Below are 21,845 nucleotides of genomic sequence, written 5' to 3'. Positions count from 1 at the left end.
CTAGGATGGCCAGAAGGATTTAAAGGCCACATTCCACATGAATAGAGGGTGTGAATTGTAAAATTATGTTTTTGCTTCTTTGTCTTATTAGTATTGACACCACTGTATTGTTTAATGCCAGGGTGGGTGATGGAATGTATTGCCCTCTGATCATGATATGCAAATTTAATTTCCCCTTCCTGTCTTTTTCTCTTATGTGCCATAGTCATTGTATACAAGAATTTCCACTGGTACTTATTTTTGGAATTGCCACCTCTCCAATGATCATCCATAAGTTACTTCCTCACACAGTTTCCTCTTCGTTATGCATAGAGCTCTTCCAGTCTCTTTCATGCAAAGAGCATTTGACTAAAGTAATTGACAAGGTAATTGCCTTTAACTACAAAGGAAAAAGTAGTTTTTATTAAACGATATGGTAAAAATAAAACTGTAGATTTTTGAATGCAAGGCAACACCTTTTTAGATGTGTCTTGTATATGTTGGGAGAACCCGCCAAATTATGTAATAAATTGAAAGGAGCAAGGTTCTAATCAATGTTATTTACTTCTTTTTTACTTCAGCTACTCCTGACAAGCCAGTTTCCCTTTAAACTTAGTGAGAAAGTTCTGCAGGTGCTAATAAATATATTTTTATACCATGATTTCTCTGTGCAGAACTTCATCAAGGGATTTCAGGTAAGAACAACACAGTTGATGAACTTTAGATGTTACACTTCTAGCAAACTTAGGTTTACTACTTCACTGTGAAAATTAAGGCAGTTTCTGGATCATAATAACACTGCAGACTGCAACTGGGTTTCATATGATTGAGTACTTCCACTTACTTCCCTGCTCAAACAGAACTGGCATGGAGAGGAGAAAAACCCTTCTCTTGATGTCTGCTTTCTGTGTACAAAATCCCCACATATGTAATGGCACTGTTTTATCTAGAACAGATTGATAGGTTACAATCGCTGATTTAGCTGGGGACCACGCATGTGTCTTACAACATTGAAATGAAACAACAGTGGTTTGGCTGATTGATTTCACTCGGAAGAAAAAGGAAATAGGAAATGAATGGGTGGGAAGATAAAATTTGTAAACTTTAACAAAATCTATTGAGCGATCGCTTCAAGAAAATACATGGAGTCAGCATGATATTTTTCTGTAACACTGCTGTCCCAGTGAATAAATCTATCAGATCAGTTATGTATACATTAATGGGCTGGTTTCATAACAATCCATCCGGTTGCATATTGAAAATGTACTCTACAACTGGCATAATTGCTATTTGTTTAGAGTATATAATACTTAGCAGCAGTGGTGTTGGTTGTGGTTGCAGAGCAGGGAGGAATGAGAAGAGCAAAGTGGTTGATTATTGGTCTCTGTGGATAATTATTCATTTGCCTTTTAGGGAAGCGAGTGATTTCTGTAACCTGATTTACTGCCATATTTTTAAAAATGCATTGCACATGGTTTCAGCTTGATGCTAATTATTTAACAAAATAGATGTATTTTTCCAGTTGCTAACAATAGTTCTCATATTTTGAAAAATGAAATTTTGCAATCTCAGCATCGATATGCACTGTGATTACCTTGTTGCCTGCAGCTCTCTCTTTTGGAGCATTGTTATTCCCACCCACTCAGTGTGCTGTGCTGTGAGCTCCAAGAAGCTAGGAAGAGAACAGAAACGTTATCACACAGTCAGTGTGAAAACATTCGAAGACTGCCATCTTTTAGAAGGTAAAAGATGAAAATAAATCACTGCCTGCCTTTAAGTGAATTTCTTTTTAAGTTTAGCTTTTCACATGTGGTTATATATGGCTCATATAGTTGTGTGCAATTTCATATGAGACTGCATGCTATGCAGACAGGACTCTGGAACCTGGTCTTGAAAATGACCATATTCCAATGGATCTATGCATTCATGGGGGACAAACTGTGTTTGCAGCTAGAGGGTACTTTTGCCATTTTTGCTGCAGCCACTTGCTGTGCTGAATCCCCCAACACTGGATTTTTGGATAGTACAAGAGATCGCAGAGAGAAGGGAGAATTTGCAGAAGGTAGTTTTTCCACCCTTTACGCCAGCAAGTGCAAAGTCTAGATCCAAGCCATAGTTAGTTTCTCTTACATTTAGGAAGATAATATGTAATATCCTTCATCATCATCATCATTATTATATTTTAGAACATGCGTATTCCAGATGGGACAATAACAACAGCTCATCTAGTATAAACTGGTAGATTCCCAAGGTTCCAAAAGACTGTAATGAAGTCACTTCCTTAAAAAATAATAATGAAAGAAATTATATTGTATGGTTTGGTTTGGCTTTTCGTTTTTTGAAGCACACTTTTCTTTTCTCTTCAGGTTTGTTGAAAACCAAGTATCAAACAAGCAGACAATTCTGCTGACAGATGATGAATGTTTAAAGGTAAAATGTAGGCTGAAAAAACCCCTTAAGCTTTTAAACCCCTGAGTTCAAGCATTCTTTCCTACTGTGCTAGACAGCATAGTGGGACCAAGGAGCAGCCCTGCTCCCAGCATTGCTTGCTCCATCTAAGCCCTCCTCCAGTATATCCATGCATACAGCATGTATGTAGGGAGAGGGGCCTCTTCATATGTAGTTGGACATGCAAAGGTTTTCCCTAGAATCTGGTGATTGTTCAGGGTTTGATGAACAGGCAGTCAACAAAATGCATGACAAATCTTTTGGATAGCATACATTTCTGTGTAAAGCAGGAATGGGGAACCTGTCTCAGTGGAGAGCTGCATGGTGGTAAGAGGCAAAAGTAGGCAGAGCAATGAATGTGAATGTTACTTTGGTACAGTAGACAAGTTTCTACACACATGTGCATGGACACACTCGCACGCATGCACACCCTTTTTATCCTCCACCTGGCAAAGTAAGTAGAAGCATTGGAGTTTGAGGACACCTTCCAGCTGTGCAAAAACACTCAAGGAGGGTGAAAAGCAGGGCCAGTGAGGATATGGAGAAACCTAGAGGGTTGCATTTGGTCCCCAGCCCTGATATAAAGCAGCCAGATGTTGCAGAATTACATTCCGTTGAAGCCTTTCATGTTACACATTTGATAATGTGAGCCAAACCCATATTTTCATGTGTTATGTGTAACCAGCCCATTCACTAAGTACGGCTTGTTTCTTTGACCTGAGCATGCATAGGGTTATATCCTTCCAGCAGCACTATGCTACTTTTATGTTTTCAGAAGTCAATCCCATACAGTTTAGTGAGGCTTACTGTTGAGTACGGAATGAATTACAGCTTCAGATGTTTATATACAGAAATTCATGAGTCTTAGAAAAGTCAACTGAGGTCCAGTTTTTTATACGATATACAGTGGTACCTCAGGTTACATACACTTCAGGTTACAGACTCCGCTAACCCAGAAATATTACCTTGGGTTAAGTACTTTGCTTCCGGATGAGAACAGAAATTGTGCTCCGGTGGCGCGGCGGCAGCAGGAGGCCCCATTAGCTAAAGTGGTGCTTCAGGTTAAGAACAGTTTCAGGTTAAGAACAGACCTCCGGAACGAATTAAGTACTTAACCTGAGGTAATGCAGAATGTCCAGAAAGATTTATACCTGATATGCATTAAAATGCTGCTCTGTTGTCTTGGAAGTGAAAGATTCTCTTTGGAAGATCACCCTCCTCAAGTCATCTTTATCTGCTAGAAATCGTTCATCAAATGAGAGACAGAGTGGCAAACAAGGGCAGTGAAAGCACCAGTGATTCAGTGCTGCATCTTTCCGGCTTAGATAAGGCTTTCATAAAACTGAAATTAAATCTTCCTCCTTTGGGAATTGTCAGACTTTATTTCAAAGTTATAACAGCAGTTGAACTTAATAGAAAAACCTGCCAAAAACAACCCAATACCATCAAATAAAAGGCCACAGCACAAAATCATCTGTCAGATGCATCCAATAAATTTAGCAGAACTGGCACACAAATGGATTTCCTCTGTATATCTGTAAGGGGCTGAAGATCTCTAAAGTAAATTTTGTATGATAGGAAGATATAATCTCAGATCAAATAATTCTGCTAGAATACAACAAATTGACTAACTTCTCAAAATACTTCTTCCATCTGTAAATTATAAAAAAATTTGTCGGGCTTTGTTATGGCACTAAGTTTTCAGTCTTTGCCAAAAATTTATGTAGTCTGCTATTCCCTGTATAAAGGCAGGCATTAAGTGTTTGACTACATACACACATAGTTTTATTTGTTGGCTTTTATAGGAAGAACAATGAGATTCATTTTAGCCAAGAGATAAGAAGTTTGAGCTTCAGACACACAGGGGCACAGCTTGTTGGAGTTGTAAGGCAATCTCAAACACAATGAACTTCCTACAGGAGATCTTTAGTCACAACTAATTTAAGACACATTGATTTCAATGGGTCTGCTCCTAGGTTTAGTTAAGTCTTGATCCAAACCATTAAAAGTTTAAGTTGCTTATCATATAATTTTGAAGATTCACTGTTTAAGAAGTAGTTGCTTTATTGAAGACTTTTTATTTTCTGCCACAGTAGTGGATTTCTTTTAAGGGAAGAGAGTCTGTTATTCCCCTCTATACCAAACTGGTGTAAAATAATAGTAGTAAAATGGGGAGAATAGAAAAGGTCATTGCTTTCTCTCTGATAGTTGCCACCCACTGCCCTGGATATTGTGCCCTGGATGATCCACTAGGAGGCAGATTCTTTGAAGAAAGATTGCCCAGGGATTGGTCTAGGAAGCACCTCTCACTTTCACCCTAGAGCCAGTCCTTCTGCCTGCCTGCACAGTAGCTTTAGTTCTGTTACAGATGGTTACTATTATTTGTTCATTATAAGCTAGCTAGCACGTATGAATAGAGTTCATTGTACTCCATTTGCGGAATATAAATAACAGTTCTTTCTACTTTGTGTGTCTCTTCTTCATAGGTATTTAAAGCAGCCTTTTCCTGATTTGTCACTACAGAATCATTATTTTGAATTAATTTGGTATTGAATATGCAAAATATTTGTGATGGTGGTCCATATCAGCCAGCTTTCTCCCCCAACCCTTTCTGTGCAACAAGTTAATTTTTATAAACCATTATCAGAATAAAAAGGCACGCATCAGAAGTAAAAACAGTTTGTAAGGTGGGGGTTTTGGGGTTGTTGTTTTTTTCTTTTTTAGTAGATTGAAAATGCTATCCTGAGTCTGTGTTTAAATGTAGATTATGGTCTTTTCTTTTCAGCCTTAGGGAACAAAACTTTATCTTACTTTGATCCAATCAGCAATAGGGTGGGTGGACATTTTCAAGATTATTTTCTTGAGGACAAGAAACTTTTTTTAAAAAAACTGATTATTGGCATTCCAGCACAACTCCTAAGACTGTAACCCTATACACACTTACCTGGGAGTAAATTTCATTGAACTTTGAGTAGACATGTATCAAATTGTGCTATAACTTGTACAGTTGGACTTGCTGTAGCAAGTAGTAGGCTAATCAGACATTTTCCTTTATCAATTTAGGAAACAACACAAGAATTGCTGCAAGACCTACATACTTACCATGAAAATTATTTTCCAATTCTGTGTTGTCTTCATGCTTTCACATCTTCTCTTCCCAAGTATCCATTAGGCAAACAAGTATGTACAAATCTTTTCTGCTTCATGTTTTCACATCTTGAGGAGTTTGAATTCATTTTGCAGTCCTGCTGCTTCACTATCTCTGCAATAGAGCCCAAGCACTATTGAGTTCATTTGTCTTTCCTTTTACTGTTAGTATCACCCAATATCCGTGCATGTACATCCATCTCAGTGTCTTCTTGACTCTGAAGCAAACACTTGGGTTTTTAGGCCTAGTTGTATTGGGTTGCATCTTAACCTGCTGGCCACAAATGGAAAGGCTGCAGTTGGACCTGCAGAGAGTCCTCTGTGAACCGGATGCTTACATGGTGGGAGGAAGAGGTGACTTCTGCTTATCTTTTTCCTACCTCCTGTCCCCCAGAGCTACCTCCTAAACTGTTCAAGATGATCTCCCAAGTGCCTCAAGCAGATTTTCAGAGGGAGGAGATTTAGCAAAAATCATCACCCATGCAGGAAAGCATTCAGTTCATGGAGTTCTGTTCTGAGTAACTCTGGAGGATCAAAGATTTGGAGCCATCTAATTGCTTTGGCATCCTTCTGGAAGTCAGTACAGTACTTGAAGGAGCATCTCCACCCCCATCGTTCTGCCTGGACATTGAGGTCCAGCGCCGAGGGCCTTCTGGCAGTTCCCTTGCGAGAAGCCAAGTTACAGGGAACCAGGCAGAGAGCCTTCTCAGTAGTGGCACCTGTCCTGTGGAACGCCCTCCCACCAGATGTCAAAGAGAAAAACAACTACCAGACTGTTAGAAGACATCTGGAGGCAGCCCTGTTTACGGAAGCTTTTAATGTTTAACAGACTATTGTATTTTAATATTTTGTTGGAAGCCGCCCAGAATGGCTGGGGAAACCCAGCCAGATGGGCGGGGTATAAATAAATAATAATAATAATAATAATAATAATAATAATAATAATAATAATAATAATAATTGAAACTGCACTCTAATTAAAGGGCTAGGAAATAATAAAAGATACCGTATTTTTTGCTCATTTTTTGCCTCCTAAAAAGTAAGGGGAAATGTGTGTGCGTCCTATGGAGCGCATGCAGGCTGTGCAGCTATGCAGCTATCCCAGAAGCCAGAACAGCAAGAGGGATTGCTGCTTTCACTGCACAGCGATCCCTCTTGCTGTTCTGGCTTCTGAGATTCAGACTATTTTTTTTCTTGTTTTCCTCCTCCAAAAACTAGGTGCATCTTGTGGTCTGGTGTGTCTTATAGAGCAAAAAATATGGTACATTTCCCAAGGGACAGTTAAAGTAGCTTAAGTCTGTAGTGTAGATTTATGCATATCCCATATCACACAAGAGTCCTGTTTGGGGCAGGACACCCTAGATTTACAGAAGCCACTTGGCTTCTGGTGCCAGTCCCGAAGTCCCATTTTGGTTCTCACCACCGTTGCTGCCACAGCCACCAGTGTACTTCTGGAAGCCAGTGCCACACTCGCCTGGGAACCAAAAGAGTGCCAAACCAAAAGACGCAAGTTTGTTGGTGCTGCATTCTCCTATTCCTCCGGCACTGCTTCCGGAAGTGTGTGTGTGTGTGTGTGTGTGGCAGTGGGCAGTGGTGGGTAAAGGGCTGCTGTTGGCAAGATGCGGCGAGGAGGCAGTGTGTAAGTGCGGTGGGATGATGTGGAGGGGGAAGCAGCAGTGGTGCACACAGGCAGGCAGGGGCGGAATGGTGCAGGGGGTGGGGTGGGGGGAGGCCAGCAGAATGGTGCGGCAGAAGGAAGGTCATGTCCTAATTTGCACTCCCAGGATTTTTGAGGATATGATATTCATCATTTTCCTTTTCCTTACCATCATTTTCAACTGAATTGGTTTTCTTTGTAATCTGGGTCTTGGGCTACAAACACTCCCTGCCAGTGGTGGAGCTTCATGCTCCGGCACTGGGGGGCAGAGAGCAGGCGGGGGCGGGGCTGACACGCGTCCTGGGGCGTGGCGCGCAGCCCACAGGGGCGTGAAGCACATCCTGGGGGCGTGGCGCTCTGCCTGAGGGGGCGGGGCAGCCAGCGCAGGTGGGGGGCAGCCGCGATGGCACACTGCCAGGATTGCACTGCCCAGGGTGGTGCGCTCCCCCCGCACACCTCTTCCTCCACCAGTGCCCCCTACCCCATTTTAAAGATCTGAATGGTGTTGAGTCATCCACATTTGAGGTCAGTCCTGAGGACTTCCAGCTTTTCATGAAAACAGTGACAACTTAGCCCTTTGTGTTTTAGATTTTTTTTAAATGCTAAATTTAGTCAATTCCATGCTTGTAAAACGTTCTCTTCTATTTAACAGATCAGAGAGTTATATTGCACATGTTTGGAAAAGAAAGTGTGGGAAACAGAAGAATATGAGTCAGCTATTCAGCTGGTGAGGTAGCCTTCTTTCCATTTTCTTCTTGTGTTTTAGATATTTTAAATGCCTCCATCTGCTATTCAAGAAGAACTCAAGAATGTTGCCAAACAGGAAGCTTTTTTGTAACTGACTGCATTGTTTCTCTTTGATAAAGTGGATGTTTTTAATTTACATTTCTATCCTTTATAGTGGGGTTGCCAGCAGGGATACAGAGCCAAACTCTAATTTTTCATTCATGCTTAGTAACGCTGTAAGGAAAACCATTGAGCTCTTAGTTCTGTTCACTGTATCCTATTACATTTCATCCCCACCCGTTTTCTCCAAGGATTTTGGGACAACAAACATGGCTCCCTCCCCCATTTTATTATGTGAACAAGCCAGTGAAGCAAGTAAAAATGAGTAATTGGATTAAGATGCTGAGATTTTGAACCTAGAACTTCCTGTTTCAAGCCTGACACTCTATTCTCACTACATCACTCTGGCTCTCATTGGTGTGTGCATATGTATATACGTACTTTCAGCTATAGATGTGAGGATTTTGAGGGTATGGTTTTGATTTAGAAGTTTTTGCTGTGAGCTTTCCCATCAGGGCTCTTATTGCACCTAGCTATCCCTGGTGACATTTCTGTGTAATTTCCCATCTTCACAATGTACTTACAGTAGGCCTGAATGCGCTGTGTTGAAATATCTTGAGTCTGAATGAAAGGATTTTTACTAATGGAGAAGATTCAGAATAAAACTATTTGAGATTTGTAGATTATAAAGAGTGGAATCCAGATTAAGTTAATTGAATGTAGTTACCTTTGAAATCACTAGGAACTAAGTAATGGCTAAGTTAAGAGTATCTGTGAGCTCTTAGAGTTGCATCATATATAGTGCACAGTTTTGTAACTAGCCAAGTAGGGAATAGTGGGTTATAGCCAATGCTCAACAAATGACATTCCACTCTCACAACAGGATGTTCCTTTTCTCTCCTCTCCCTGTGGGCCCCCAAAATCTGCACCCTCTGGAACAGATTTTGAGGCTCCACAGGAGAGGAAGAAGGAATTCTGTTGCACAAGCAAATGGAACAGCAGCATTGAATACAACCCAGATACTTAAATGGTTTTAGCTTTGTTTCTTAATAGTCCACATTCTTAAACAATAAAACTGGTAGCTTGAAAACCGTTATGAGTTTTCCATGCTTTTGCAAAAATGCTAGACAAAAGGCCAGGCATTCTGCTAAATGCTTCAAGCAGCTTACTGTGTCTATAATAAGTTACTAACATTGTTGGGCTGTTTTTTCAGGATGATGGCCAAGGATGAGTTGGTGGTGATTCTTGAAAAATGTGTGGAGATTATTACTTCCTCTCCTTCAGAACATCTTAAAATCCCTTCAGAGAAACTGAAGCAGTACCTGGACCAATTTAGGAATCTTGAAGGTATTTTGTACCAGTTTGTGTTAGAAATTTAAAGTCCATTCCCAGCATCCGTCACCATTCTCACTGAAAACTTGGAAAATAGCTTCAGTATCCTGGGCTATAAGAAGAAACTATTGGCAGACAAAAGAATTATTGAAATGTTTGTCACAGTTACAGCAGACGAGGAAAGTAGATAGTTATGAAGTCTGTCGGCTTCCCAGCTTTTCTGAAATAAGTCTGCAGCAGGCCTGAATGAAATTTTAGAAAATGAATTTCTGAGGTAGTAATGCAAATTAGAAAGTGACTGTGGGTGTTTTTTTGTGTACAGCTAACATGCAGACCTGCAGCAACAGGTCATTGTCATTGTCCTTTTTCTTCATAGGGTTAGGCTAATTTATTTTACTGTACTACACTATTTCTAGACAGACAGCCTATGATAATACCACAGAGCAGCACTGCTTGTTAAGATAAGGCAGACTGCTATTTGCTGAGCATTACTCCAATTAGATCTGCCCTTATCGTACACAGCTTAAACTAAATAGGAGAAATGTTAGTTTTCTGGCCTTCCACTGCCCCTGCATTTGGCCACCTACTCCATAACTGTTGCTGAATAAAAAGTGAATCCTCTGTTTACGAAGCAGTGATTTCATTCATGTGGTTTTTTACCTATGCCCATTTACAAAGGTTTTGCTTGTCTGCCTACCCACATTGATAACCAGAGTAACAAAAACGGCCAAATACAGGCTTATCTTTGGATTTCTGGCCCGTTCCTTAGCAAAAGATTTTATACATTTCTTAAATGATACAATTTGAATAAAGAGAACTTTAACTTCAGTAATGTTTACTCTAACTGTCCAGTGTAGGTTGTAGCCAACCCACTCTTAATACTTAAAGAGGACACCTTGAAATCAATGGAGTTAGGTTACTTCTGTTCATGGTTTTCAGTGGGCCTCCTTTGAATATGACTTAGTTGGAGTCAGCACACCACAATTCAGCTGCTGACTGAATCGGTTCACCTCAGTATCCTCAAAGTGTTTATAGCTCTTCTTTAAATGAGAGTTGTGTGGTGAAGTGGTTAGTGTCAGATTAGGATTTGGGAGACCTGGGTTCAAATTTTCACCCAGCCGGGAAGCTCACAGAGACCTTGGTCCAATCACTCTTTTTCAGCCTAAACTACCTCACAGGCTTGAGGGAGAACTATGTATGCCACTGAGTTCCTCAGAGGAAAGGCAAGATACAAACAGGGGCTAGCAAGGCTGCTTAAAATTAGCAGTCTGCAGATGTTATTAAAATGTATTATCTTTGGAAGCATTATTTGCTGTTTTCGATGTTCTGAAAAAACCCCAGATATTTAATTCGCTGCATTTGGAAGAAATACAATAACCTTTGGCTTCATTGTGAACAAATTTCTTTCTGATGCTGATCAGTTCAACACATGTTGCTTATAAAACCTCAAACTATGTACAAGACAGAAATAGGAATGCTAGATCAGAAAGTGAATGAGAGCATTTCTTTCTGACTCTGAGAGAAATGTAGGGTAATTGTGCAAGGCAGTAATTACAAGGCAAGCCTGAGGCTCCCAAACTCACTTTTTCCTCATTATGCTAACTTGGGGGAGAGAATCAACAGTTGAAAAGGTGTTCCTTTGCCAGGAAATTCACCCATCGTTTTCCACTCTGCCAATTTGAAGTCCAGAAAACGGGGGGGGGGGGGGGGGGTGCGCGCACGCGCGCGCAAATCAACCAGTAACTCTTTTCCACCTGTAAGCTCATCAAAGGGAAATACATAAACAGAGGCGAGGATTATTTTGATTTGTAAGAAATAGAAGTTTTGTGCGAAGACTACATGTATTAGGCAATTGGCAAACATGAGGTTTAAATCTGTTAAAGAGCTTAATGCTGAAACCTCATAATCAAGGGCTCAATAGATGTGAGAATAGAATTGCAAATATAGGAATATGTGAAGATTTTGAGGAGAACCATCTTATGCGTGCCGTCAATAGGAATAGGTGGAAATCATCCAAATATGAATCAGAAAGCTGTAGTTGAGCTCTGTGCTTTATTTTTGTGTACTTTTAATTCCATAAATCTTTGGTGCTTGAGGCAGTAGAAAAGAAGCCTCTTTTCTGTCTAAATATTTTACATAGGGGCAGTGGAGCGGAGTGAGATAAAAACGTTGTATCCAGCTAAGTTATACTAAGAGTAGACCCACTGAGATTAGTGTAACTAAATCAGTTGCAGCCATTAATAGCAGTGGGTCTACTCTGCAGATGACTTAATTGAATACAGCTCCTAAAAGTATATATGTGTGTGTTTAACAATAAACAAAAGCTCTGGAAGGCAATGGAACAGAGCAGTTTAGTTTCCGCGAATGTGCCCAATAAGATTTAATATGGGATTAAGTGGTGCACAGGGATTTCAGTCTTGATGCATCTTATCTCCTATTCTTCTTTGAATAGGAAGTTCTTAAGCTGTCCTGTTTGAATGCAGGAAATTGATGGGGGCAGGGAGAGAAGGGGATTGCAAGTTTCTGAAAAACATATTGTCATCTGTTTTCCACTTAACTGTTTGCACCTTTCTCTTCCTTCCATGGACAGGCAGTAGCAGCTCGCATAACCCACACAGTTTTCTGACTGACTGACCCCTGTTCTTATTCTGATAGCAGAAGCCAATGGTGGTCAAGAGGAGCCCATCTCCTCACTACAAGAACTTCAGAAGAAGACAGATCTTTATCACCTGCAAAAGGTCAGGCTACCTAGAAATGAAAATACTATTAGCTAGACTAATGGGCGTATTTTAAGCACCTTTGGAATTCAGACCAGATAAAGAGAGCAGTTTCAGCTTCAACACAATATGATCTTGAAATTCTGACACAGTCCAGGGAAGGGACAGGGTCCTCCCCAACCCAGTGTTTTCCTTCTTGGTCTGTTCTTTACCATGCCCATTCTTGTCAAAATATACTGAATTCTCTTAACACTCAGATGTTACAACTTGTGCAGAAGTGGATGATAATATGATTTGATTAATGCTGAGAGCAGGAGTTGGGTTTTGCTTGGCACAAATGTTTCCCTCTCCCTTGTGCAAAATATTGCAGGGTGCAGGTACTAATTGAATTTTGCATTATTTGGTAAAATTTAATCTCAAGCTGTCCGGGGCTCTGAAGTTATGCCAGTAAGAGGCAGCAACTTATGGCTCTTGCTTCACATCATAGTAATAGCTGACCTTGGGCCAGTCACTACTTCTCAGCCCAATCAACTTTGCAGATTAGTTGTAAGGACATAGTAGCATGGAACCATGTGCTGAGTTCCTTGGATAAAAGGTATAATTCAAAGGAAATACCTAGTCAGAGCAATCTCCATTGTTCAAGCAATCTCCATTGTTCAAGCATATGGTATTACATATTCATTGGGAAGGAAGGAATTGATGGAAAAAATCTTGCTATAAAGATGTAGCAGTCACATAAGCACTAGCAGTAACCTCAGATCCTGAGTAATTGAGGATCTGCCATGGAGAGCTAGCCCTTTGGCTCAGCTTGATTGGTCAATCTATCTACAAATCAGGGTTGAAGTGTAAAGCAGATTTTAAGAAAACCCAAGAGCTTCACTTGCTTACTTGGAACAGTATATTATTCTTGCTCTTTGCTGTAATAGAACCACAACTGATGAATTTTAGAAGGAAAGAATTACCTGGAATTTCTGTATCAGGTGGTCATGAATTTGTGGAAACTGTGTTAGTTCTAGTCCAATAAAATTTCACTTACATGATAGTTGTTAATACTTGTAAAAGTGCAACTGTACTAGTTAAGGAACACAATACTATTTTGTCATCAAGCTAATCCTCTTTATTATTTATCACTGAAATCCACAATAATAAGCTTTTTCTTTTTCATTTAAAAAAATCTAATAACCTCATTAGCATTGCCAAGTGATTTACTCAACATAATTACTTGCAAATTCCTCTTTTGTTTTGCTTTAGACCCTGCTGGAGATGAAGGAATCAAGAAAGCTTAAGAAACTAACAAAATTTGAAATGCTTCGTTTTGAAGTGGTTGACTTTGTAGATGGCCTTGTAAGGTTAGCTTTGCTTTCTTCCTGACTCGGTTGTACAACTTTGCGTAACAAATTTAGTTCAACAGGAGACGAAGGCGCAGTTCAGCTGTGATGAACCATGGTTTGTTCAACCAAGACAAATGTGCACAGCTTCCTTCCTCTCATTCCCTCATCCCTGTGCAGTAGGAGGGGAGGGAGGTGCACACACAAAGTTCATTCTCAATCCAACAAATCTGAACTAAACCCAGATTGGAAAAGATATAATCGGGTAAAAAGTATCTGCAGAAAACCACTCTGTTTCATGCCGATACATTGTGTTCTTAACTTGAACTTGAAATTGGCCCAACATTGCATCAGGAACAAAGAATGTTGTCTGGCAGGATGGAGGGTCAAGGGCAATAGGAGGGAGTAGCTCATGATGATATCTGATGGGTGCCATAAGAAGACAGCTGTGGAATGCAGTAGCATTAACTATGGGGGTTGTGGTTGAATAGTTTAAACATGGCTTATTCAATAAATCAGGGTTTTTATTTGCTTTGGTTGTTTTTCAGTTTCACTTTGGTTCATGGAAAACCAAACCAAGATTGAAATACAGCTTTAATAGGGAAATCACCTAAAGAATGTTGTGTTAAGTAGCTCTCTCAAAATGAAAGATTGAAATACAGAAGAAAAAAGAAAACAGGCAGAGAAATTATTAAGTAACGTGTCACTACAGACTAGGAGACTTTTCATCCTCCTATATTTGATAGGGCACACATTAGCAAACTGATATTGGACCCAAGTCACATTTTTTAAAAGCTACTGAGGTGTGTTTTACAACTTCTACAAATACCGTATTTTTTGCCCTATAGGACGCACTGGCCCATAGGACGCACCTAATTTGGGGGGGGGGGAATAAAGGGGGGGAAATTATTTTTTCCCCCGGCGTGGGGCTGGGGTGGGGGAAGCCCGAGCTTCCCCCAACCCCAGCCCCCAGAACAGGCAGCTCTCCGCAAGCCGTGGGAGCCCAGTGCTGGGCTCCCACGGCTTGCAGAGAGCTGCGCGAAGCTAAGCCTGGGCATACTGCGCCTCCCTGCTGTCCCCCAGCTTGTGGGCTTCTCCCCCCAGCCAGCCTCCAAACCAGGTCGGGGGACAGCAGGAAGGCGCGCTGCGCCTCCCAGCTGTCTCCTGAGCTTGTGGGGCTGGCAGAGGGGAGAAGCGGGCTTCTCCCCGCCGCCAGCCTCCAAACCAGGTCCAGGGACAGCGGGATGGCGCGCTGCATTCGCCCCATAGGACGCACACACATTTCCCCTTCATTTTTGTAGGGGGAAAAGTGCGTTCTATAGGGCGAAAAATACAGTATGTAGAGGAGTTAAATCTGCATAGATCACATTTTGGAGGTATCTGAAAATGGGACAAAATGTGGTAAATGTTGTTGGTAACAATTGATGGCTTTAGTAGTCCTTCAATTGCTGGTCATTTCCATAAAGTGAGATTGCCAGTGGTGTGTGCTGATTGTTTGTAACAACTTGCGAGAGAGAAAAAATCAGAACTTTTCATTGCCAAAATTACAATTAAAAGCCCCCAATAATTTCTGTTTATGGCATCTAGCCATTTGTCTACATGGTATCTGAGTTCATTGCAAAATGTATATTCTTGTTGGTTGACAAACACTGATTGTAGTAGGAATGAAGAAAAAAATCCATGTGTAATAGTAGTCTCTCTCCTGCCCTTTATTCGTTGGTGGTTTTTCAGAAATTACCTTGCGCCTGCAGAGATGCAGACATTGCATGAGGTGATGTATTTCAGCGCAGCTAATACCCTCCGTGAACATTTGAATGCTGCCCCACGTGTTGCTCTGCACACTGCTCTCAACAATCCATATTTCTACCTGAAGGTAAGAAATGGGCGGCTTAGCAATGTGCCCACACCCTCCTTGTACTTGGCGATCCCTAACTCTGTTTAATGCTGTCCTCCCCTGGCTTCCCTCATTGGGTTCAACATGATGAGCCCCACAGCATCTGATTGCTTGAAATGTTGCTAAATGGTATTTAGAATCTCAGTTAGGGGTCGTGGAGTGTGTTCCATAATGTAATCATTTGAAAATCGTGGCACTGTGTTTGGATCATGCAAAATGATCACAAGGTGGCTGTTCTTAATTACTTGTGAATCATTTTTTTGACTTTGTGAATTGAGTAATCCTGTCCCATGATCACTCCCATGGTTTTTATTTAATAAAAACCTAGATTTTGTAAGATCCGTAGACAAGCCTGTCACAAGATTTTCCTCTTAACCTCCTGAGATACTGAAAATGGTAAAACTATACAAGATATTTAACTACCTGCTAAAATATCCATTCCCTGTTGCCTGTTGTTATTGAATTTTTCAACGACAGATCTTCTTCCACTGAAGCACTTTTGATCAGTTCCTTAATAAAAGTATCCACATGCTGACAAAGAAAAAGGAGGAGACTTTAGGAGGCAGATAGCATTTCCTTTTTTTAAGATATATTATAAAAATCAACCTATTTGTATTTGCTGCATTGAGTTAAGTCGTGGAATATAAATTGACAGGAGGCAGGTTGGGAAAAGAATGTAAATTGTGTATGTGCCAGTTTTATTTATTTGATCTTATCAGTTATCTGATTTTATGCAGTGTTATACAATTTAGATGGGAAAAACAAGTTTAATTCAAGTTCCAATATATTTGATAAAAAGCCAAGTCTTTGGCCTGGCATATCTGATTAATTTCTTATGCGCTTTGGGCAACTGTTTCGGGTATCTATGAGTAGTAATCTCTGTTATTCCAGTGCACTACTAGTATTTAATTGTGTTCTGACAGAAAGAAATAGCTTTTCATAGTATGAATTCAGTACATTCTGTTCTTTCATGAATTATAAAACTAGGATAAAAAATTATCTTGATAAATATAACTATAAAAGATGTAGGCTGTATAAAATTTAGACTTTACTGATTACATAGATACTATTTCTCCTGGTAATATTATGTACCAGTCCTTGAAGAATGTTAGGATCATGTTTATGCTAATCTCTCCATCTTTCCACAAGTGTGGCTAAAGCATCAACTGGGCAAATCCCCAGCTTTACCCACCACAGTGAACCTGCATGACCCCTTTAAGGGGCTATCAACCAAAAATGACTCGCCACATCTCACCTTTCATTCTAGGTCTAAATTCACAGTCAAAATTTTTCCTCCTAGAGTGCAAGAGGACAGTGTCATAAGTAATGTCTACAGCAGGACCTTGCCTTGAGGGTTAATGGGGCTGCAGGATGTTGCTTGTATTAGATTAGCCTTATTTTTAGGGTTTTGTTTTTTTACAGTCAAGTAGTACATACATTTTATGGAATTAAATAAAAGACAGCTAATTAAGTAAAAACAAGAATGCTTGGAGGTGATTTCTGCACATTTTTATCATCGTATTGATTCTGTAAGAGGCACAGCAATATGTGGAATTTCCCACTGTGTTTCCTCCCAGGTTGGAATGCTGCTAGAGGCCAAACTAGATGTCTTGTCCCCTTCGTCTGCCTGCCTCCTCCCTAGCCTTCGTGCATAGCGTTGACATACCTAGCCCTTCTCTGACCATCCTGGGTGTTCCTTCCTTTAATCTTTTGTCAGGCTGTTCATTATCTACCCTTCACCAAAATGTCTCAGGGCATCTTACAAAAAAGAAAAAGAACAATGGTATAAGTCCTAATGTGAAAAAGGTGTTCAAACCTTAGACAATATAAAATGTCATGTCCCTTCTTTGGGGTCTTGCTGTGTGCGCTGTGTCTCACGTCAAGATGAACAATATACCGCAGCTGTTGGTTGCACTAGACTTTCAAGTAGTAGGGGCCTCACTCCCATCTTGCAGCCCTCCTGAATGATCAGGTGGTTTTCAAAACCAGTCTGTCAGCTAAGAGAGAAAAGCTTTTTCTTTGTGCTTGGTTCCTCCTTAACCCTCTTCTCTCCCAGCTGACCTTTTCCTAACTGCCTTCTCCTCCTTAGCAACCTTTCCCTAGCACCTGTTGCCATGACTCTTGCCCTTCCCAACAGCTCCATTTTCCTGACTGCTGCTACCCGGCACAAATGACCCTATTTACTCTTCATCACACTTGCCCCAAGGAAAATCCAGAGCTGAGTTGAGAAAAAAGTGAGCTGTGTCAGCTACATACTGCACTTGCAGCTACTATGCCTGGTGTAAGAACAGATGAGTAGATTAATATTTCAGAAGGCTGGATGAAGTTAACAGCTTTCTGAAATAGTGGCATACGTTATGATTGTGATGTCCAGAGGTTGGGAAGTGGCTTAGCATAACATTTGCTTGGTGGGTCTGGGATGATGGCGTTATTAGCATATAAATGAAATGTACATGCATAACTCTCATTCTCGCTATGAATTTTGTTTATCAGAATGAATCCTTGAAAACTGATGCAGGATGCATTTCTAATGCGGCTCCCGATATCTGTATAGCATACAAGATTCATTTGGAGTGTGGCAGATTAATTAACCTTGTTGACTGGTTAGAGGTATGTGAACATGAATCGATTGACTGTTTCTGTGCTTTGCTGAATACTTAATCTGCTGTTTCTTTCTAAGCTTCATTTGTTTTGACAGCTAAATTGCTGCTGTATAACACTCACTCTTTCTTCTTATTTTTCCATGGTCCTAAAATCAGTCCACATAGCCTTCCCAGCTTGTACTAGGACCAGAGTTAAATACAGTAGAACCACTTGCATCAACCACTTGCATCTTTGGTTGTGCCAAGGGCCCCCAAGGAACAAGCATCCTATTGTTCCCATCAAGCCTTGCTTTTATTAGTTTCTCTCCTTTTCTCTCCTATTCTCTAAGTGTGACAGGCATGCTCTCTTCTGCAAGCTGGGCTGTCACAAAAAGCACCTACACCTTCTTCCCATGGCTTTCTACACAAACCAACAGGGAGAGAAATAGCACCCCTTTTCTTCCCCATAATGGAAAGAAGTCATCCCATTCCCTTGCTTGCAGTTTTTCAGTAAATGGCAGCAGGGTGCTGGTGGTGTAAAAGCCAACCTGTTTTTCTGCCACTGAGAATGGAAAGCAGCAGCTTCTGTCATGCAAGCAACATTTGAAGGAAGCACCTCTCATGCCTCACTACTGATTCTTCAACCCCCAACTAGTGAGGCATGGATTGCATGTTCTGCAAAGTCCAGCTTTCAGGATAGAAGGCTCCTTTCCTTCCTTCCCCCTTCACCGTAGACAAAAGCAGTCCTGATTTTGTTCCCACTTATTGGGTTTATTTCAGAAAGTAAGCCATGCCTCGCTGCAAAAGCCCAAGATGGGAGAGAAAGAAGGGGAAGTCACTTCTTTCTTGTTTTTTGTTTGTCATCTTTGGGGTTTTTGTTTTGTTTTGTTTTTTGTTTTGTTTTGTTTTGCAAGAAGCAGTAGTTAGGTGTGGTTGCCCCTTTCTTCAAAAGCCCAAATTGGAAGCAAAATTGCATCTCATGTCATCCTCCGAGACTGCGGAAAAAGGAAGTGTCTTCTGCTAATCAGGCTTTTGTTGGGTCTTGTTGCTGCTACCTCCTGTACAATCCCAATGAGAAGGAAAAGAACCCCCTTTTCTCTATGGAAAGGGATGGATTTCCTTCCACTAGGCTTTTGCAGAGGCAGCAGCAATGAACTAGTGTGGAAGAAAACTCCTTAGTGCCATTGTCTCCCCTGTCCATCATGTAGATTAGTTTCTTATTCCCACCAAGCTTTTTCTGGTTTCAGTCGTAGACAAAGGCTCAGGTCAGATGCAATAAACAAACCATGGTTTGTTGGACCAAGAAAAAGATGTGTGCATATACTACTCCCCCCCCCCCCTTTCTTCATCTTTTGTCTCTCCAGTACATCTGGGGTTTGTTAAATCATCTTCTCATGACAATTGTGGTTTAAGGATCTCTCCAAAACAGGATATAAAACCAAAATTAAACTGATGTGGAGGTGGAAGTAACAAGGTGTCACATGTACCTTCTGCAAAATTCCAGCATTCCAGGAGAGGTCATTGGTAACACTACAAATGGTTTTTACTAACAAGCCAAACAGAAACTTGTTGGCCACTGGCTGAGACCACCCCTGCCCCCCACCAAAAAGCCATTTTTGCTGATCCTAAGTACTGCACCTCTCCATGCTGTATTCAAAACTGTTTAGGAGGCCCCCAAAGTCTTCAGGAGCTGTTTTTTGGTGAAAACTTGTTGTCTGTAAGTGGAAGTGCTCTCTGCTAATGCAAAGCTATCATTGGATTGAATCCTCAGTTTACAAGGATCTTATTTCTCCTCTGTGCTTTGTTAGCATGTCGATATCAAACTCTTTCAGTGTATATATTAATTTGTGACATTTATTACATTTACAAAAAATGGTATAAATCAATATGGTGTTTCCTCCTAGGCTTTTGCAACAGTTGTAGTTGCTGCCGAAAATCCAAATTCCAGTGTCAAGGACCATATAGATGATGCTATCCAGTATCCTTTTCTGATTCTCTTCCGATGTAGCACCAGCTAGCAAACCAAAATATTATCTTCTTAAAAATAACCTGAACAAATCTAAAAGGGTCTAGCAAAACATTTTGGAGCGTTTTTCAATCCATGTTAAAACAGGGCTGTTATTAGAAAGGAAAAATGAATTTATCTAATTTAGACTGATAATCTCCCTGTGTAAATTGTGTGTGCTGTGCCCAGACGCCGTTGTTCTATAAAACATTGTCTATCAACATGCCTGCCTTGTAAAGGCTGTTGATGTTATTTCCAGAGAATAAAGGATGCAATTATTTTACATAACAAGTAACAGTGGATGGTATGCAACTAAGTTTCACTCAGAGTAGACCCATTGAACTAAATTAACCTTGGTCATGTTCATTAATTTCAGTGGGTCTACACTGAGTAAAACATAATTGAATACCACACAGTATGTTTAAGCTCAATCAAATTTTAGTGAGTCTGGAGTTGGTCCTGTACTGACTAATCTGGGAACAAGCCCCATGAAACTTCCGAGATGACATGTATAAGATTGCACTGAAAAGCTGTGGTTCTGTGCATATGTAATTTGAGCTAAGCCCTCGTAGAACAAGAGATTTATTTGTGCATGCAGAGGGTTGTGCTGTAAAACACTTATGACAGAGCTATGTAGTGTAGGACAGACCTTACATGTGTTTAGGTGACAAGTTAATTTATAACAAGTCTTTGGAAGAACATCAGCATATCCTAGTCTTTAGAAAAAGAAGCCATACCTTGGGTAGAGAATACATTATTCACCCTGATCTTTGAGGCAGATGTCTCAACTACACTAAATTTGTCCCATGTTATTATGAGCCATATCATGTGTTAGATGAAGAGTGTACACACAGCTGATTGACTTGCAGTTGCCCCAAATGTGTGTGTATATGAGTGATCTGTAAGCATGTGAAAGCAGTGCTTCAGTGAACTATGCAGAATACTTATCCTATTAGCAAAAAATATATAGTTCTGTATGTTTAGCCCATCTGTGAATATTCCCTTTGGTATAGTGAAATGTCTTTTTCCTTGACTGCCACTCCCCAAGTGCTCGTTTCATTAGAGCAGTCTCAGAACTGGAACTCTTGGGATTCATAAAGCCTTCCAAGCAGAAAACTGATCATGTGGCGAGACTGACATGGGGCAGCTGCTAGTATACTTTGTACTCAGAGAAGGAAATGCTCTGTACGCTGTGAACAACTGTGGTAACACTTTCATAATGAAAAGTGCTGTTTTGCCACTGTAACATTGACAAGAACAAGTAGCTTCATGGATTTTGTTTCTTTGCATTAAAGAACAAGCTAAATCCATCCATTTTAGAGAGAATCCAGTTGATGTTTGTCTTTGAGCATTTTGACATTTTTGTGCCTTTTCTGCAATGTATGTGAAATAAAACCGAACTTATCGTCACTGATCTCTGTCCTATCTACAGAAACGCTGAAGAAAATATTAATATTGTTCTGAGCTGAGCACATTAATATGACTGTACAGTGCAGACTAGACATGATTGTTGAGGTGGGATGTGAGACGCCCTGCTGATGTTTCTTTCCTACTTTGGGAGGCTATGCTCTAATGTGATGAGTTAACAAAGCTATTTAGAGAATGGTGATCAGCACCACTGTACTTAAGTAATTTTATTTAGAAAAAAATTGTAGAAGCTACCTTATTTTCAGTATTTGCAGTGTATTTGTTATTTTCTAAGAAAGTGAAAAAATGGTTGCTTATAAGTCTGAAGCAAGCTCATCATCAAAGGAAGACTGATCAATACTGGCCTGCTTGGTACCAAAGCTTTGTCTAATGCATTGTTTCTAAGAGACCAGGAAGATACTGAAGACTTTATGCTTGTTTAATCTCTGACATACTGAATAATCAGTATGATACTTTGGATAACAGTGTTCATCATTGTTTTTAGCTGGTGTTCGAACAGTTCTCTTTAATCTTTCGATTTCCCTTGGCATGACACTCAAACA

General features: G+C 40.4%; 1 protein-coding gene across 6 annotated transcripts in view; it reads left to right on the top strand.

Moving 5' to 3' along the window:
* Positions 1-21,285, top strand: part of ORC3 (origin recognition complex subunit 3) — a 35,013-nt gene extending 13,728 nt beyond the window's left edge. For 3 of the 6 annotated variants that reach the window (XM_083433484.1, XM_083433486.1, XM_083433482.1), the window contains exons 8-20: positions 206-365; positions 561-674; positions 1,588-1,721; positions 2,346-2,409; positions 5,491-5,607; positions 7,884-7,963; positions 9,231-9,364; positions 12,008-12,087; positions 13,318-13,415; positions 15,126-15,267; positions 17,782-17,898; positions 19,775-19,848; positions 20,924-21,285. In XM_083433484.1, coding sequence (XP_083289610.1) covers positions 206-365; positions 561-674; positions 1,588-1,721; positions 2,346-2,409; positions 5,491-5,607; positions 7,884-7,963; positions 9,231-9,364; positions 12,008-12,087; positions 13,318-13,415; positions 15,126-15,267; positions 17,782-17,898; positions 19,775-19,848; positions 20,924-21,029 — 1,420 coding nt within the window. In that variant the 3' untranslated portion in view covers positions 21,030-21,285. Of the gene's footprint in view, positions 1-205; positions 366-560; positions 675-1,587; positions 1,722-2,345; positions 2,410-5,490; positions 5,608-7,883; positions 7,964-9,230; positions 9,365-12,004; positions 12,088-13,317; positions 13,416-15,125; positions 15,268-17,781; positions 17,899-19,774; positions 19,849-20,923 lie in introns of all 6 variants that reach the window. The other 3 variants (XM_083433483.1, XM_083433481.1, XM_083433485.1) reach the window with 1 other exon arrangement.
* Positions 21,286-21,845: the final 560 nt, after the last annotated feature.

The sequence above is a fragment of the Podarcis tiliguerta genome (assembly GCF_965153285.1).
Source record: "Podarcis tiliguerta genome assembly, chromosome: 3".
Classification (NCBI taxonomy): Eukaryota; Metazoa; Chordata; class Lepidosauria; order Squamata; family Lacertidae; genus Podarcis; species Podarcis tiliguerta.
Note: the sequence above shows the minus strand (reverse complement) of the source record. Positions and strands in the feature narration are given on the sequence as shown.